Source organism: Mucor mucedo (genome assembly GCF_025094135.1).
Source record: "Mucor mucedo strain NRRL 3635 chromosome Unknown EV154scaffold_5, whole genome shotgun sequence".
Classification (NCBI taxonomy): Eukaryota; Fungi; Mucoromycota; class Mucoromycetes; order Mucorales; family Mucoraceae; genus Mucor; species Mucor mucedo.
Genome location: NW_026252289.1, coordinates 17,531 through 33,572, shown reverse-complemented (window position 1 = coordinate 33,572; position 16,042 = coordinate 17,531). Strand labels below are relative to the sequence as shown.

Sequence of the window (16,042 nt, the reverse complement as noted above, 5' to 3'; positions counted from 1 at the left end):
GTCAAGATGGTAACATAATACGTAATTATATAATATTAATACGTCTACCTGTTAGAATCATGCAACTTACAGAGGTGCGGGCTTGGATGAAGTAGGTATAAATAATTGCAAGCCACCTTTTAAGCTTTGAGAATAAAATGCGTTCCTGAAACCCGGATTTATTCTTACTATTTTGTGCTGCTTTATACTGAATGCTTTTGGAGAGTTGAGAATTAATATGTTTATTATTCAATAATGTTTCTGATACCTGTTTACTGCTGTGAGTAATCACATGCATTTATACATGCTTATTTTAAGAGGCAACCTTGTACCACAAAAATATTACAACTCCCGATCAAGGAACCACTCACAAAAAAAAAAAGCTTTTTTTATCCACCAATGAATTGAAACTCGGCCGGATCACAGAATACAAGGAACGTTCAACTTGTCTCCTTTTTGGCTTTTTTTCTTTTTTACGTACTTATATATATATGGCTATAGAACAGCAACACGAGTTGTCGAATTATTTACCTTTAAATACTGTTGATGATAGCAACAGTGTCTCGATAAATCCCGCAAGTTCCACCTCAATCTCATCAGCTTCATCGATGCAATCTTCTAGATGGAAGACAAAAGGTAATCCTGCGAATCCAACAAAAGGTCAAGCATTGATGTACTTACAAGTCCATGACTAGAATTTTATTTTTATTATGCTTGTGTTGCTGTGGTTGTGCCCTACATGTTTTATGTAGCTTCTGATCTCAGCCAAAGTAAGTGTGTTAGATAGACTCTGCTTTTTTTTTCTTGTACAAATGGTTAACCCAAACAAGGTGAACACCCAAACTATTACCTGTATAGCAACTTATTATCCAATGGTTGGATCTTCAATCGAAAAGTGGATAATAGCGACATGCAATACTCACAGTTCCGTCGCAATATTCCTCTATTATTCGCATTGGCATGTGTGTATCTTATTGCAAGCCATATTTACAAATCGTTGCTCAAGTCCAAAAAGAGAAAACTTCAACAAACCTACTTTTATTTGGCTGCTTCAATTATGGTTATCAGTGCACTACATGGAACCAGCTGTATCAAGATTTTAATCATCATCACCACAAGTTATCTAATTGGACAATCCACGGGTGGGTCGTATTGGAACCCTTTTTTGACTTGGACATTCAATTTGATAATCTTATTCTTGAATGAATATTACAAAGGCTATGAATTTAAATCGATTGGACTATCTTTATTGGATCAACATAAAGGCATTTTACCCAGGTGGCATGTATTCTTTAATTTTGGTATGCTTCGACTTGTATCTTACAACATGGATTATTACTGGCAATTTAAGAAGCCAAGAACACAGTATCATCATATCATGGGTGAGGATGCATTTACGACAGATAGAGAACGTATAGCCGTACCATGTAACTTTGAGGATTACAACTTTTTCAACTTTTTGACATACATCCTCTATACGCCACTTTATATTTGTGGCCCCATCATCACGTTCAACGATTTTATATCGCAGATCAGAACACCATCCTCCAAATTAACACTCAAATATGTTATAACGTATGCCGTTCGACTCGCTGCAGTTCTTTTAGTGATGGAATTCACGTTACATTACATCTATGTGGTTGCTATTTCCAAGGCACAAGCATGGGATCATGATACTCCACTTCAATTAAGCATGATTGGTTATTTCAATCTAGTGATTATTTGGATGAAGCTACTGATCCCCTGGAGATTTTTTCGACTATGGGCATTGGCAGATGGTATCTGGCCTGAAGAGAATATGATTCGATGCATGAGTAATAATTTCTCTGCGCAAAGATTTTGGAAGAGTTGGCATCGAAGTTTTAACAGGTGGACAATTCGATACATTTATATTCCATTGGGTGGGTCGCGTTATTTTGCGTTTAGCATGTGGGTCGTCTTTACATTTGTAGCAGTCTGGCATGATATCGAACTGAAATTGTTGGCGTGGGGTTGGTTGATCTGTTTATTCTTGTTACCTGAGATTATTGGATCAAAGATCTTTACATACAAAAAGGTATTGTACAGGTTTAATTCCAGCGAGAGCAAACATTTCTTAACCATCTTGCATAGTTTGGACATACATCCTATTATAGAATCGTGTGTGGGTTAGGAGCCGTCGGAAATATTCTGATGATGATGGTAGCTAATTTGGTCGGTTTCTGCTTAGGACTGGATGGTATGAAGGCCATGTTGGTTCAGATCTTTAGCTCTACGGATGGTAAGTTGTTTAATCACACTCTTAGAATGTAGGAATTCTAATCAATGTATATTAGGTCTCATATTCTTAGTCACTGTTATATTTTGTCTTTTTGTGGCAGCACAAATTATGTTTGAAATCAGAGAATCCGAAAAAAGAAGAGGCGATCCTAAATGGACCATGTAAAGAAGAAAAATACCCCCTACCTTAATCCCATATTCACACACTTTTATGTAAATATCCTTTCAAATAAACTATAATACAAATTTTTATTTCTTGACTGGTGGTGTGGATGGACGAACCTCGATACCCGTAGCATTAACAATAGCCCATTTTACTTTAGCCATTTCATCAGCGACCATGTCATTGTCGTTGGATTTGCTTGTTCGTCTTTTACCAGTGACTAAAACCTGAGGATAACAGCAAATGGCGTGTTCAATCAGATATTTTTCTATAGATAATTTGGAAGTTTGAAAGGCGTCTTGCGATAATCGATCTCTTTTTGTTAAAATCACCTGATAGGATAATGCTTGTTGATCCAAATGGCTCATCAATTGTTTATCTGTTTCTTTTAATCCTGCGACTGGATCTACCAACAAAAACAAGCGCTTTAATCTAATAGAGGAAATAAAGCGTTAATTGTTTTATGACGAAGATGAAAAAAACCAGTATGCGGAACCACTTTACTGTTTACGTGTAGATAAGTATCCCATAATCAATTCACCCCATTCTTCCTTTGATTTGTAGCCATAGCCAGGCATATCCACCAATGTCAATTGACGTCCGATATCAAAAAAGTTGAGTAATTTGGTATGACCCTACATATGCAGGTTAGAATCAGACAAATGAATCCAGCATTATGACTTACTGGTCTGTTTGATGTTTTTACTAGCTTGCTATTGTTTGTCAAATTATTGATCAAGGTGGATTTCTGTAGGTACGGTAAAAAACAAAATGAGTTGCATGTCAAAAATATGGGTTGCACAGAGAATACTTTACACCAACGTTACTTCTGCCAACAAACGCGACCTACAAAAAGTGAGTGAGTATATCAGATATAGTCGATGCTCGTATTTTATTTACATACTTCTGGGTTTATGAGGTCTGGGGCCTGTTCTGTTTGTGAAATACTCTGAATAAAGCTCACAGGTCTTGCAAAAAGTTTAGTGGCCTCAGCAACTTGGGAGGGTAATAGAGTTGGTGGCTCAGGAAAAGAAACGAGTTTGAACTTTTTGTTGTCCTTTGTGGTTAAATGATCGGTAGTTCTCTTTAACAATTGACATGATGAGTGGAATGCTCTTTTTGCAAGGGCCATATTTAGGTTAAAATAGGAGTGGAAACAAAGCGCATTTTCAAAAAAAAAAAATTATTTTTAATCTAGATTAATTTTTTTTATTTTTAACTATACAATCACATTTTACTTTCTAGCAGAAACGGCACCACTGGTAGCATTTGTTAAAGCAGATAAGAATGCAGTCTTTTGAGCAAGATCAAAAGTAGGGTTACTACCAACTAATGTACCAACGTTGGCACCATTGATAATTTGTGGCCAAGAAATGTCAGATCCAACACCAAGATATCTGTCATAATCACCTTGCACTTCCTTCAATAATAATGCATCATCCTCTTTCACTTGCTCAGTAACTGTTTCTTGAGCAGGCATAGCATTGGTACCGAATGATGCCCAATCAATGTCTTTATCAATAAATGTAACAGCACGACGAGTACGAACTTCTTGAGGTTGTGATTTGTTCAAATTCATCTTTCTATTATTGTTGTTCTTACGGGGTGCATCACCATTAGATCTATTGTTGTTTTTGTTGTTGTTGTTGTTGGTACGAGGAGGACGTTGGTTGTCTCCAGCCTGTGTCTTTTCACCACCTTCGGCGTTTCTTTGATATCTAGGCTTATTGTTTTGTTCACCTTCAGCTCTAGGTTGACGAGGTTGACGAGGTTGGCGGGGCTTGGTGTTGGCTCCTTCAGCACTACCAGCATCAGCAAATTGTCCATTGTCTTGTTGTTGCTTTCTGGGACGGGGTGTAAAGTTACCGTTACGACGCTCGCCATTATTATTGTTGTTTGTACGAGGTTTCTTTGCGTTTGCTAAAAAGGAAGCGAAAGGATCGGCAGATTGGCCTTCAGCAATGGCTTTACCACGACCTGAACCACCAAGACGTGCAGAAAGGCTGGGCTTTTGCTCTTGTTTCTTTTCTACGGCAGGGGTAACGGCAGGTGTGCTGTAACTTTTGGTGGAAGATAAAAGGCTGGCATTTCTCCAGGCTGGGACGGCCTTGGTAAGACTGTTGCTGGCACGGAACATTGTGTTATTTACTTGGTTTTTTTTTTCAAAAAAAAAAAAAAAAAAAAAGAAGAGCAAAAAAAAACAGGCCCTGGTGATTTTGTGTTTAAATGGTCACTTTTCTAAAATTAAGCCTCAGCTAAGAAGCTCAGTTCAGACAAGCTTATGCTTTCAAAAGGTGTAATAGCATATCAAAAAAAAAGAAAAGGCTGAGGAAATTATTATAAAAAAAGTGAGGGGTATTACTTTATTATTTAGATGGGCTAATTATATGATAGCGTAGTATACATACATGTACAGACGGGAGCTTGTTCTAGTTTAATTTTGACTAGCCTTCAAACTTCCATGAACAACTTGTGGAAAGGAAGCCGACTTGTCTTTCGGCTCGAGTCTAGGACATACCAGTTGATTTAAAATCTCTTTTTTGGTAACCATACCAATCAAACCAGCCTTCATACTCATTTCAACCGTCCGGTTACTCGAAATTGTCTCTTCTTCACCTATATCAGATTCAGAAGGTGTTGATAAATGATGGCAGAGATGACATTTGGAGCGGAAGAGTCTTCTGACACGACAGCTCAAGCTATTTTTATGCTTCTTTAATGCCTTTGCTTCAATTGATTGAATCTCACGTGCTGCCGCATAGCTCTCTTCTTTGATAACTTTAATATCTTGCTCCGTGCGGTAAATAAGAATAACTTGTGCATCGCTTTATAAATATGTTAAAATTAGCGTTTGGTATGGAATAGACGCTTTCTTCACTTACGAGTCCTGACTAAACAATTGATTCATTAGGTCAATGACAGGTTCTCTTGAGGAAGCTGTCAGATACGTATCTAGTCTCATTTTACCGATCGGTTCATTAAAGCTCTTTGATTCGAGCAGATTTAAAGACTAATAAGATTTTATATTAATTTTTCGGCTGTTTTACCGGGTAAGAAAACAGCAGCATATGTAGTTACCTTCAGTTCTAAAACGCCAAGAATCTGATGATCATCATGTTGATTCGATGCAGTGATACCCTTCTCATATACAATAATATGAGAGTAACCGCTACCGTGGTATTGCTGGACTTTGGAGGGTGTAAGCATGACATCAGGTTTTAACATCAACATATTACTAGCCGATGTTAGTATCCCGTCTGCATATTTTTCTTGCATGCTCAAAACATTTTGTAAAACAGTGACAGTTTTGTGGTTCAATGTACCATCGGGATACTTTGCTGAATCGTGAAGTTGAACCAACGCACCAAATTCTATTGTTTGTAAGAAATGTTAGTACAGCTAAATAAACAAATCATATCAAAATTGTAGTGAATCATGTTACCTGATACGCCATATATAAATCCGGTATGTGTACCTAATAGGTAATCTAAAAACTTGGAAATAGGCCATGATATAATGAACCACATGCCAATCAAAATTCTCACGGGATAAGCAAACAATGCACCAATAGCCAGACCATGCTTTGAGAATATCGCTTGAGGAATGATTTCTGAAAACATGACAAGCAATGCGGTAGAAACAATGACAGATATAAACCCTAGATTTGTTTGTGAGTAACATTCATATATACATTTTAAACAGCCTAATATGTTTTCTCTACCTGTGCTGAAAATGCCATCAAATAAGATTGGCAATGTTTCGTTCAATACAGTATTCGTCAACAACAGGGTCGTTAACAAGATATGGCCATTTTTGCGGATAGGAATGATTCGTGAAGCATAGTACTTTTGTTGTGGCGTACCAGCGATTTCCAAAATAGCAAGATTGGTAGTATCGAGGGACATCTATAAATAATGCAATCTGTTAGTTAGCGTCACTAAACATATAGGCGTTATCAAATCTTTTACCAAACCAAGAGTTAATCCTGTAAGAAAGAGAAAAAAAAGATAGTCAATATGCATGCATGGAAACGACAATCATTACATGGCTTTATATATATATATATATATATATATATCTTACCAGCAACAATTCCACTTAGGATCACCAAAAAAAAGATAGCTACGATTTGTCCCCAAAATGCTCCAGACTTTGGGTCGACTTCATGATGTTCTTCAGGTTCTGCTAAAACAGTGGCAGGAAAATTCAAAACGAAACACGAAAACAGTAATACATACAAAAACGGTTTTAATAACATTAAAAATAGAGAGTAACTAAAAATTAAGATTGAAAAAAATCGAAGTAAGAGAGGGAAGGAAGGAAGGAAGGAAAAAGGAAAGGACGGAATAAAGAAATGAAATGAAGACTTTTTATATCATCAGTAACTCCTTGAAGTATACACGCGCATCATCATCAGCTCATATAAGGTTTTTTTTAACGATAATGTACACAGACATATTCAACATATATAACACTGTGTTGTCTTACACATAAATTACATAAACAGAACTTAATATCCCCTTTATCATTATAAACTTATCCCGGACCGAGAAGATACACATTAGTAAATTAATGCGAAACGAACCATTAATGCAATCAAGCGAGATAAACCAATGGATTTTATTATTGTTCTTTCAATTGAGAGATCCAGACAGCTACTGATTCTGTGGACATTGGCTGGTTTTCCATTTTTTGGATCCTTCCTCCCTCTTTTGACTCTATTTGGACTCTTGTTAAAAAAGATTTGTATTGTTCAACAATACTCGTCTAATAAAATTGTTAGTTCATACTTCCAAGCAGTGTTTGATAAGACCAACCTCTATTGGCTTCATCAGGATCTGTTGCATTTTATGATCGCTGACATATTCTCTAAGTTTCCGAACCACAAATCTGATGCGTTCCTCTACCGCTTCCATAAACTGATCTGTCGCCTCCTGTACATCTCCTATGATTACATCAGCATTAACAATTATTTTTTCTGAACCGAGACACCTAATAATTACCTCCATTTAGCTGCTGTATTGTTGTGGGTGAATCATCGTCCGCCATTTTAGTTACAACTGCTGCTGGTAAAATTGCCGATAACTATTAAAAATGATGATTAAGAAAAACTAAACAGTATGGTATTTGATTTGAATTTACCTTGATTAAGAAGGCAGTTAGTGGCTCTACACAACTGTTCACACAATTGTTTATAAACTCTTCGCACACTCTCTTGATTTGAAAATCAATTTCCCGTCTCGAATCCAAACTGACTTCGACTACGCGTGGCATTCCACGCTGGGCCAACCCAATAAGAGCATTTGGATTAAACATGAGCGATTTATGTTGTTGAAACGAAGATAAGGAACCTATTCTAATTATTAGTGGCTCGTGTGGATCGTATCGGGATAGACATACCGGTGACATGAGAGAAATCTAAAGTTTTTCCTGCATGAACTAAATTTGCTTCAAAAGGAGCAAGTTGTTCTTTTAACACCAGTAAATTTTTAATTAAAAATAATTCACCATCGAGACGAGACTGGGAGGATGAAAACAAAATGGTTAAATGATAATTCGAATTGGCTAGTATAAATAAAATACCTTTAAGTTCGTAACGCTGGTACTGGCCTTTTGCAATGATTCATTACATAGTGAGACAGCCTCCTGTGCCAAATCCTCAAACACACCAGTCTGTTATAATATATCTCAGTATAGATCCAATAGAAATAAAAATAAAAATCGCTACCTGAACGCACCGGTAAAGTTTTGAAAGAATCCAAAGTGTCTTTTGCAATGTTGGAAACCATCCACATGTGTTATCGCTACCATCCGCCAGTAAGTTTGACCTAGCTGAATGAATCGAATGTGTTTCCGAAGTTGTGTCTTCTTCTACTGTCAAGGTTGCGGCAGTGGTAGAGTCTAATACGACTGATGATTTTTGGTCTTCGTCTGATGTTACTTTTGTTTGGGTATTCTCAAAGTCTTGAGGTTTAGGTTGATAGTTTTGAATATCATTATGTATAAACATTTGGGATCGGAATACTAATCTGCCCTGTGCATCTTCCATCACGTTCTGTATAAGATGACCAAATTTTACCTCATTTTTGTCCTCAACTACACCAATCGCTACATAATTAGTTAGTATATGCGTATCACTTCTGCACTTTCATTATATTTTTACCGAAATCATTTTCATCCTGCATGACATACATCAAAAATACATTACATAATTCAGAAAGTGTAGTGATATCATTTTCGTGAATAATACGTGGTCGGAGGTAATCATACAAGTAACTTGTTAACAACTCCAGGTAGTTACTTTATAATTCATATTAGTACAAACATTGTTTGTAATTTATACACTTTGGTGTACTTACTACAGTTCTTGCTCTCCAGTCTTTTGGAAAAAGTTGTAGAACAAATTGTACTCATCCGAACAAAGACTCATCATGTATGCACAGCCATTTTTAGCCTGTCAAAAGCTATTAATACTAGATGTAAATGCCTCGTACGTAATCATACTTTACAAATCCTAATAAATCCTTGTCATTGGGCCCAAGCTGTTGGATCTTTTTTGATATTAAAGGGCCCAACAATTGCTGTCTTGTCTGGAAATAAGCATGAAGCATGTCTTCGTATAACGATTGATATTCCTTATGACCCGGGCATCTCTTTTGTACCTGAGTTGTCAAGGATTTGATGGTGGATGCAATCGTTTTAAATTTTACATAGTACATGGTCATTTGTTTACCCATAGTAGCGTCTTTTGTGCTCACTTGTTTATACACTTCGTAACCCAAGTTCTTAATAGTGGACACTACATACATCTTAATAAGTGTAATACCACGAGTCATACATTGTCTGAAACGCATGAGATATAATTCTGAATCACGGTACACATGATGATCTTGCATATACTGTATACATTCATCCAACTTATTCAACATCGGTATAAATTCTGCATTAAGACAGATATCATCGCCTGGGGAATTGAATAATTTGGCGATCGGTTCCAGTTGGTTGAAATAGGCTAATCTCTCGGATAGTCCTTCTGCTAAATGTGTCAGACGATGCTGTTCTTCTAATAAGGTCTCGCAGGCTGTTTGAATTGAACGAGTTTGTAATTCTACAAATGAGTAATCATTTTCTAAATCGTCGAATAACTGGCAGGTAAGTTGTAGATCTTGCAGAAAGTCATCACACGCTTGTTGGTAAAGTTCGACAGTGGATAAGTGGTTACGATAAACATCTTCTTGTCCTTTCTCCATCTCGGATTCCATCACTGCAAACCAATCGAAAAACTCTTGAAGAGTTTCGATGGGTTTTGCGCTTCCAATGGCATGAGCCATATTCTTTTCTGCTGCTGAATCTGCTGCCGTTGCTTCTGCTAATAGGTTGGCGGTAGATAAAGTATGTTTCAGGGTACCTAAAAGTCGAGATGATAGTACATGTGGGTTAAGTGGGCTTTTCGATTGAAGTGTATCGGGCGTCCCTGGTGAGATGCCCAAGGAAGGGGAGCCTAAAAGTTTGTCGCCCAAATACTTGTTTGTGGGTCAATAGTTGATAAAAACAACTAACTAAAAAAAACATACCCAGTTGGACGGAAGAGGCAATTCAGCGCAGGCATCTTGCAAATCTTGTACACTTTGTTTTTCCTTGTCGTTAAGCTTGGTTTTTTCTTCCCATTCTTCTAAAGAGATACCGCGCGTTATTCTTGACATAATGTTGAGAGAAATACGCACGTCTGTTTATGGTTGAAAAGTGAATCCTTTTTTGGCCCCAAGTTTCAATTCCCGCGTTATGTTGTCACTGGGCGCACATATTCATTTGGTTCCACACGCGAGAATGTTGCTCAATCTCATAGTACATAGAACAATAAGAACCTGTACTTCTATAATTATATCGAAGGATTTATTTCCTGATATCAAATGTTTAAAAATAGAGGTCTTGAGACTGAATGGGATGATGATGAGGTCTATTAATATAATGATTGACTTGTATTTTAAAAAAATATGACTAGAATTCAACATGTAATTAATTAGAGAATGACAAATAAAGTCTTTATTCTAATCGCTTATAAAAGGTACCAAAAATTCAAAAAAAATTCTAAATATCTATCTCACTTTATTAAATGAAATTCTTGTGTTCTATCATCGCATCATTGGTTATCGGTAGTGTTACAGCAGCTGCTATTGAACGCAGGGCAGAAGTTGGTGAAGCCTTAATGATGTTTGGCTACAATCCTCCTCGTGTCAATCCTGAATACTGTGTAGGCTTTCATATCGACTACCCTACTACGCCTGGTCTCGCATTTGAAGCTGGTTCTATTCAACAATTGAAATGGTCGCTTGATGAAGATATTGTTCATTCCCCTAACATTATTACCCGTATCCGTATCTTGAATTCTACTCAACACAATCAGTACATTATTGGAGAGAATATGAGTAAGTATTATATATATATATATGTTGTGTTTAGCTGTCATTTGACTAATTATGTCTGTTCCCAGCACTCTATCACGAGGCAAACACCGGCTTGGCTACCTTCCCTCTCAACATTGAAGACGTCAGTGGCTTGTATCACTATCGTATTATGGTGAATTATGTTGGCACACTAGTACATTGTGTTTATGAATCGGTTCCCTTCACGATTCTCCAAAATCCTTTCAAGAAATACACTGCTGCAGGACCAGCTAAAGTTGTCGCTCCTACATCTTATGAATTATATTCTTTGATGCCTGATAGTAGCTATGTTAATATCAAAGTATAATTGCATTTTAACAAATAAAATAGTAGCAGTAGTAGCTTGTAACACAAATGACGCATTTTTTTCTCTTGGCCTGCAAAGTTCTATTTTTAAACCTCTTTTTTTTTCCACATAAAACCCAAGCCTTTGTTATTATTATTCCTTTACGCCCTTTTTATTAAAAAGAATTAGTAACATGAGTTTGAAAGGATTACACTTTTCGTACAACAAATTTAAAACCGATGTGCAATCGCAGATTGCCAAGAATAACCCAATGCAAAAGCAAGACACCAAGAGTCTTTCCATGTGGATCTTCCAGGAACGCAGTGATCTTGCAACTATGCGTACCATGGCCTATCAACGCACTGAAACGATCAAGGCTTTAAAGGATTGGGTCCAGGAAGAAGTTGAAGAAGAAAAGACGGAAAATGGACGTGATTTAGAGGTACTTCTTTTTTGAAAGCCCTCTTGTATTTGTATATTGATCTTTATTCATTTATACAGGATATTGTAGGTGACAAGTTAACCAGGTTACTCGACAAACAGATCGAGATCGAGCAAGAGTATGCTAGTAAGTGTTTGTATTTTGCGTGTCCTTGTGATCTGTTTACTAAACAGCTGTTTGCTATCCAACAGATAAGTTTCAACAATATCGTCACGCTGTTAAATCTATTCGGGATAGAGAGGAGAAATTGTCAGACGCAAGAGAAAAGAAGCGTTCCCTTCAATCACGTATCCTGAATCTTAGCAAAACCAGCCCAAAATCACCAAAGTTACCGGAGTTTCAAAGAGAATTAAGATCATTGGCCCATGAAACACATGAAAGTGAAATGGATTTAGCTGATTTTAAAAGATTTGCACTCAAGGAAGCCTTCTACCTTCGATTTAATGCCATGAATGAATATGCTGAAAAGACTGCTTTAATTGCGGGTTTCGGTAAATACTTGACAGATTTGATTGAAATTGAGCCTACCCCACCTACCCAGCAACATAGAAGCCCGTATGAAAAGGGTCCTGAAGCCGCTATTATCTTTGCTGATGCAATGAATGCTGTGAATGATTGGAAGCCAAAGGCCGCAGATGAAAGACCTACCCTTGCAAATACCGATGTAGTAGATACCGGTAAAGGAAAGGAGCCTGAAGGAACATCGGCCCAAAAACCAACACCACCTGAACTTCCACCTAGACAGCCTTCCCTTGAAAGTATTGTTGTTAATCAACCTACGGGTTACACTGCCGACGAGATCTCAAATGCTACGGGTGATTTAAAAACAGCTCATGAAAACGAAATTGACCTTGACCAAATTGACTTGTATGATGCACCACCACCTGCTTATGATGATCCACCAAAGCATATCTCCTCCCCAATGAATTCTGATCATCTAACTGCCCAGCACCACGATAGTTATACTTTCAGTTCACCTTACCAGACTAGCGCTAATTTGCCTCCTGCCCCTCAACCTCAACATCAACAATACCATCAAATTTTTGAATCCCCTGCTCCTATGCATCAACAAGCACCTTATCAACATTTAAACCATTATCAACATCAAGATAGCACTTTTTATGATCCTACAAACGTAATGTATAATACTCAAGTCAATTACCAGCAATTGTATCGTCAAGTCAGTCAGCGTAGACAACCTGCAGCCTATAGACCTTATTCTGAATTCCAGCAACAATTCAACCAAACTCACAGTGAAGGTCACGAAATTTTGAGACAAAAGGTGAATGCTGGTGGGTTCCGTATTCCTGCACCTGCACCTGCCCATGATAGTGCTGAAGATGAAAAGGAGAGGTTAGCTCAGCACTATCGAGAACAAGAACAACAACAGCAGCAACAATATACCCAATCACAATACGGTGGATCTCAATATGACGGTACACCTCGTTATGATGGTGCTCCACAGTACGACGGTGCATCGCAATATGATCATGGATCTCACTATGGTGGTTCCCAATATGATCATGGGTCGCACTATGCTGCGTCTCAATATGGAGGATCACAATATGCCGGATCCCAGTATGAAGGCTCCCAGTATGGTGGGCTTGCAGGAACCCCCAATCAACATTTGCAGCCTCAGAATTCTATTCAAAAGCCCTTGCCAACTGTTTCACCCCAACAGTCACCCCAGGTACAACCTGCGTCTCTTTCACATAATCAGGAATTACAAAAACCTAATTATGAGCAGAAAACTCAAGAAGAAACGGATTAATCAAAAAGAATAAATTATTGTAACAATATAAAAGTAGTTAGTTTATTTCAAAAAAAAATGTTTGATAAAAAAGGAAAGATGAGAGCTTTTGTGTGTGTGTGTGTGTGCTATATATTTACAGGGGTGTGTTGGGGGTATTATTAGTGTATATGTTAGATTAATGAAGGTTTACAACAACATGCATCCATTCATGATGTCTATTAGCAAAATGCAAGTTAATCCATTTGTGTACAAAGGCCCCGTGAATTCGAACCAGCAGACGTTCAGAGCACATTGGACAAGTTCTGTAAGAATATTTCTTATCACTTGCCGAACTTGAGGAGGAGCAAGAGGAGGAAGAGGAAGCAGACGAAGATCTTCTTAAAGAGGTTGACTTTTCTGGTGTAATATTTTTTCTATTTAAGATATCAAATGATGTAGATCTTAAGAGTGGTGAACTGATAATAGACATGTTGGGTATTGAGCTGAGTTGTATATATATATATGGAGACTTTTTTTTTTTAAATATGCATGTATTTATGTGAAAAAAAAAAAAAAAAAAATGAAAAATGCTTGATGTTTTAATAAGTGGGAAAGAGAAATTTTTAATAAAATCATGTACCTTTTTATAACTTTTCCAATTTTTTTTTTGGGGAAACACAAATTGTCATGGGAGTAAGGTTTCTAAAAAAAAATTATGCGCAACACACAAACACACACACACTAGTGTATAATCAACAAACAAATACATATATTGCTTATTAGCGCCATCTCATTTATTATAATAATTCCCGCCTTTATTTTAATTTGGCCCAACTAATGCATAAGCCAATTATCCTTGCTTTATATGTTTATGCCTTGGCTATAAAAAAAAAAAAAAAAAAAAAAAAAAAAAAAAAAAATCTAAATAAAGGATTGACGTAAGAACATGTACGATTAATCTTTTTTGTTACTAAAAACCGCAGGTAGCACGTATAAAAAAGTTTGTGTAAATCCGGTGATCTGTTAAAATCCACAAAACACGCACAAGACAAAACGGTTAACATGTTATCTGCAAAACAATAAGCATCTATAAAACATAGCGTGATTATTATTTAATAAAGGATGATCGATTTCCGGCAAGCAGCCATAAAAAAACCAACAAAAAAATGAATGTATACAAAAGAAGGTACAAAGTTATCATATGATTTATTTTTACGCCCTATTTTTCTTTTCCCCTGGTACACTGTTTTCATAAATTATTCGCACAACCTCCGAACAATTTGTAAGATCCAGGGTTATGGCGTCTCGAAATCCCCAAACAATGTTTTAAGGGAGCTCGTTGGCGTTACTCATTTTTACACCCTGCCATAAAAATTTAACCAACTTCATCAAGGATTATCGTAGTCATATACAAACCGGATATCAGTTTTGAAACTAACTTAGCATAGATAGTGGTTTTTTCATTGGTGGAATCACCTGGCACAGTTTCGCCGGTTTTTAATCTGATCATATTACCATCTATAGAGAACAATGCTTCAAAGACCGGAACCCAAATTTGATTTTGATATTATTGTTATTTAAATGCTTGGGCAAAATCTTGAGGCTCATCGCCTCGCAGCTAGAATATTTCGAGCTTTTCAATACACATTTTTACAGAGTATATTTTCTAATTGGGCTATGCTTAAATTTGCCATAGTGATTGTTGTCAATTATGTCGAATATCGTCATAAAAAGGCTAAAAGTCTTTCTTGACTGGGAAATATCCGGATTTACGAGAATTCTATTCAAGTATATGTCGTCGTATATCAAATCGTTATTATCAATATGAAAATCAGCCAATATTGTCCCATATGTCGAAATGATTTTCGGATATGCTGAATTCAGGCGCTGTTGAAATGTGATTTCATTCCTCTCCACTGATCGAATATAAGCAAGTTTTAATAGAAGATATTTAATGATTAATGACACCCAAGATCAACAAGGAGGCCACAGCTCTGTATGTCTCTTTTCTCAATAATGATGGCCTTTTTCATATATATGTGTACAAAAAATTGGGTAAATTTCTTCAGCCTTGTTGTAAATCTGATTTTTGGTTTCTTGATATTTGTGATGCATCGTATTTACATACCATCGAAGGTGCATATTTTCCTGTGAATTATGAAGCATTGAGCCGATTAATAGAGTCAATTGTACCTCAGTCTCACCATTTATGTCACGGCAGGAAAAGTAAACTGTTGGTTGTATGCTTGGATAAGTACGGTCTACTATATGTTTCCAAAGCAGACGCGACATGGAAGGTCAACGTTTAAGAGAGAGCCATTCAAGCAGCGGTATGTTCGGATGTATTGCCAGCCTCTTCTTGGCTATTGTGATTGGTTTCAAAAACATTTTATCATTGGACATTATGTCTATACTGTTTTATCCAGGATTATTAAGACTTGAATTGTTTTCGTCTTTTTCAGTTGTTGACAAAAAGATGGAATGGTGAAAAGGTGTATTTTTTTGAAATAAGTTATGATACGTACTAAATGATTTTTGTCATAAGTTAATACCAACAAGGTATCAAAAAGGGATCACAATTGTTGGATAGACCTACAATTGTTTTTAAAAAAAGCGTATCGATATAGTTTGCTGTTCAATAGGACAGGCGTATCTATCTAGGTAACACGAAATCTTAAACGCAAAACACTGCACCATAATCTTATTTAATCCGTGGTTTCTTCTTTCGGACACGCTT

The 16,042-nt window shown here is 36.8% G+C and overlaps 7 protein-coding genes across 7 annotated transcripts; 3 read left to right on the top strand and 4 right to left on the bottom strand.

The window, feature by feature from the left end:
• Nucleotides 1-459: 459 nt before the first annotated feature.
• On the top strand, nucleotides 460-2,492 carry EV154DRAFT_492003 (acyltransferase). Its single transcript, XM_051599627.1, has 5 exons — nucleotides 460-615; nucleotides 675-749; nucleotides 810-2,035; nucleotides 2,092-2,239; nucleotides 2,295-2,492. Exons 1-5 carry the CDS (start codon nucleotides 471-473, stop codon nucleotides 2,402-2,404), a joined length of 1,704 nt encoding a protein of 567 aa, XP_051462777.1. The 5' UTR covers nucleotides 460-470; the 3' UTR covers nucleotides 2,405-2,492.
• On the bottom strand, nucleotides 2,488-3,606 carry EV154DRAFT_456018 (EngB protein; the record flags this gene model as incomplete). Its single annotated transcript, XM_051597364.1, has 5 exons — nucleotides 3,306-3,606; nucleotides 3,218-3,247; nucleotides 3,087-3,149; nucleotides 2,906-3,036; nucleotides 2,488-2,833 (listed from the first exon to the last, which is right to left on the bottom strand). Exons 1-5 carry the CDS (start codon nucleotides 3,531-3,533, stop codon nucleotides 2,488-2,490), a joined length of 798 nt encoding a protein of 265 aa, XP_051462776.1. The 5' UTR covers nucleotides 3,534-3,606.
• Nucleotides 3,606-4,579, bottom strand: EV154DRAFT_492001 (uncharacterized protein). Its single transcript, XM_051599626.1, has one exon. The coding sequence runs from the start codon at nucleotides 4,536-4,538 to the stop codon at nucleotides 3,636-3,638; it is 903 nt and encodes a 300-aa protein (XP_051462775.1). The 5' UTR covers nucleotides 4,539-4,579; the 3' UTR covers nucleotides 3,606-3,635.
• Nucleotides 4,580-4,835: 256 nt separating this feature from the next.
• On the bottom strand, nucleotides 4,836-6,659 carry EV154DRAFT_589276 (uncharacterized protein; the record flags this gene model as incomplete). The annotated part of the gene is made up of 7 exons (XM_051606850.1): nucleotides 4,836-5,226; nucleotides 5,284-5,411; nucleotides 5,480-5,772; nucleotides 5,844-6,059; nucleotides 6,123-6,306; nucleotides 6,370-6,386; nucleotides 6,485-6,659. The coding sequence occupies 7 exons, from the start codon at nucleotides 6,657-6,659 to the stop codon at nucleotides 4,836-4,838; spliced, it is 1,404 nt and encodes a 467-aa protein (XP_051462774.1).
• Nucleotides 6,660-6,918: 259 nt separating this feature from the next.
• On the bottom strand, nucleotides 6,919-10,200 carry EV154DRAFT_492000 (Sec34-like family-domain-containing protein). Its single transcript, XM_051599625.1, has 11 exons — nucleotides 9,976-10,200; nucleotides 8,911-9,924; nucleotides 8,761-8,855; nucleotides 8,565-8,701; nucleotides 8,130-8,509; nucleotides 7,985-8,074; nucleotides 7,802-7,922; nucleotides 7,544-7,752; nucleotides 7,405-7,486; nucleotides 7,219-7,346; nucleotides 6,919-7,168 (listed from the first exon to the last, which is right to left on the bottom strand). Exons 1-11 carry the CDS (start codon nucleotides 10,102-10,104, stop codon nucleotides 7,025-7,027), a joined length of 2,529 nt encoding a protein of 842 aa, XP_051462773.1. The 5' UTR covers nucleotides 10,105-10,200; the 3' UTR covers nucleotides 6,919-7,024.
• A 125-nt stretch (nucleotides 10,201-10,325) lies between these two features.
• EV154DRAFT_456017 (uncharacterized protein) lies at nucleotides 10,326-11,213 on the top strand. The gene is made up of 3 exons (XM_051597363.1): nucleotides 10,326-10,399; nucleotides 10,471-10,827; nucleotides 10,893-11,213. Exons 2-3 carry the CDS (start codon nucleotides 10,515-10,517, stop codon nucleotides 11,150-11,152), a joined length of 573 nt encoding a protein of 190 aa, XP_051462772.1. The 5' UTR covers nucleotides 10,326-10,399; nucleotides 10,471-10,514; the 3' UTR covers nucleotides 11,153-11,213.
• EV154DRAFT_491996 (Eisosome component PIL1-domain-containing protein) lies at nucleotides 11,214-13,402 on the top strand. Its single transcript, XM_051599624.1, has 3 exons — nucleotides 11,214-11,573; nucleotides 11,633-11,699; nucleotides 11,765-13,402. Exons 1-3 carry the CDS (start codon nucleotides 11,325-11,327, stop codon nucleotides 13,342-13,344), a joined length of 1,896 nt encoding a protein of 631 aa, XP_051462771.1. The 5' UTR covers nucleotides 11,214-11,324; the 3' UTR covers nucleotides 13,345-13,402.
• Nucleotides 13,403-16,042: the final 2,640 nt, after the last annotated feature.

What these genes read in the sequence shown, in the direction of transcription:
- EV154DRAFT_492001 (XM_051599626.1), bottom strand. Translation starts at nt 4,538, where the DNA reads ATGTTCCGTGCCAGCAACAGTCTTACCAAGGCCGTCCCAGCCTGGAGA.
- EV154DRAFT_491996 (XM_051599624.1), top strand. Translation starts at nt 11,325, where the DNA reads ATGAGTTTGAAAGGATTACACTTTTCGTACAACAAATTTAAAACCGAT. An exon ending in AAAATGGACGTGATTTAGAG is followed by an intron (nt 11,574 to 11,632) that starts GTACTTCTTTTT and finishes TCATTTATACAG; the next exon opens with GATATTGTAGGTGACAAGTT. An exon ending in GATCGAGCAAGAGTATGCTA is followed by an intron (nt 11,700 to 11,764) that starts GTAAGTGTTTGT and finishes GCTATCCAACAG; the next exon opens with ATAAGTTTCAACAATATCGT.
- EV154DRAFT_456017 (XM_051597363.1), top strand. Translation starts at nt 10,515, where the DNA reads ATGAAATTCTTGTGTTCTATCATCGCATCATTGGTTATCGGTAGTGTT. An exon ending in CATTATTGGAGAGAATATGA is followed by an intron (nt 10,828 to 10,892) that starts GTAAGTATTATA and finishes GTCTGTTCCCAG; the next exon opens with CACTCTATCACGAGGCAAAC.
- EV154DRAFT_492000 (XM_051599625.1), bottom strand. Translation starts at nt 10,104, where the DNA reads ATGTCAAGAATAACGCGCGGTATCTCTTTAGAAGAATGGGAAGAAAAA. An exon ending in TGCCTCTTCCGTCCAACTGG is followed by an intron (nt 9,925 to 9,975) that starts GTATGTTTTTTT and finishes CCCACAAACAAG; the next exon opens with TATTTGGGCGACAAACTTTT. An exon ending in AGATTTCTCTCATGTCACCG is followed by an intron (nt 7,753 to 7,801) that starts GTATGTCTATCC and finishes TAATTAGAATAG; the next exon opens with GTTCCTTATCTTCGTTTCAA.
- EV154DRAFT_492003 (XM_051599627.1), top strand. Translation starts at nt 471, where the DNA reads ATGGCTATAGAACAGCAACACGAGTTGTCGAATTATTTACCTTTAAAT. An exon ending in TTCTAGATGGAAGACAAAAG is followed by an intron (nt 616 to 674) that starts GTAATCCTGCGA and finishes GTCCATGACTAG; the next exon opens with AATTTTATTTTTATTATGCT. An exon ending in AGATCTTTACATACAAAAAG is followed by an intron (nt 2,036 to 2,091) that starts GTATTGTACAGG and finishes CATCTTGCATAG; the next exon opens with TTTGGACATACATCCTATTA.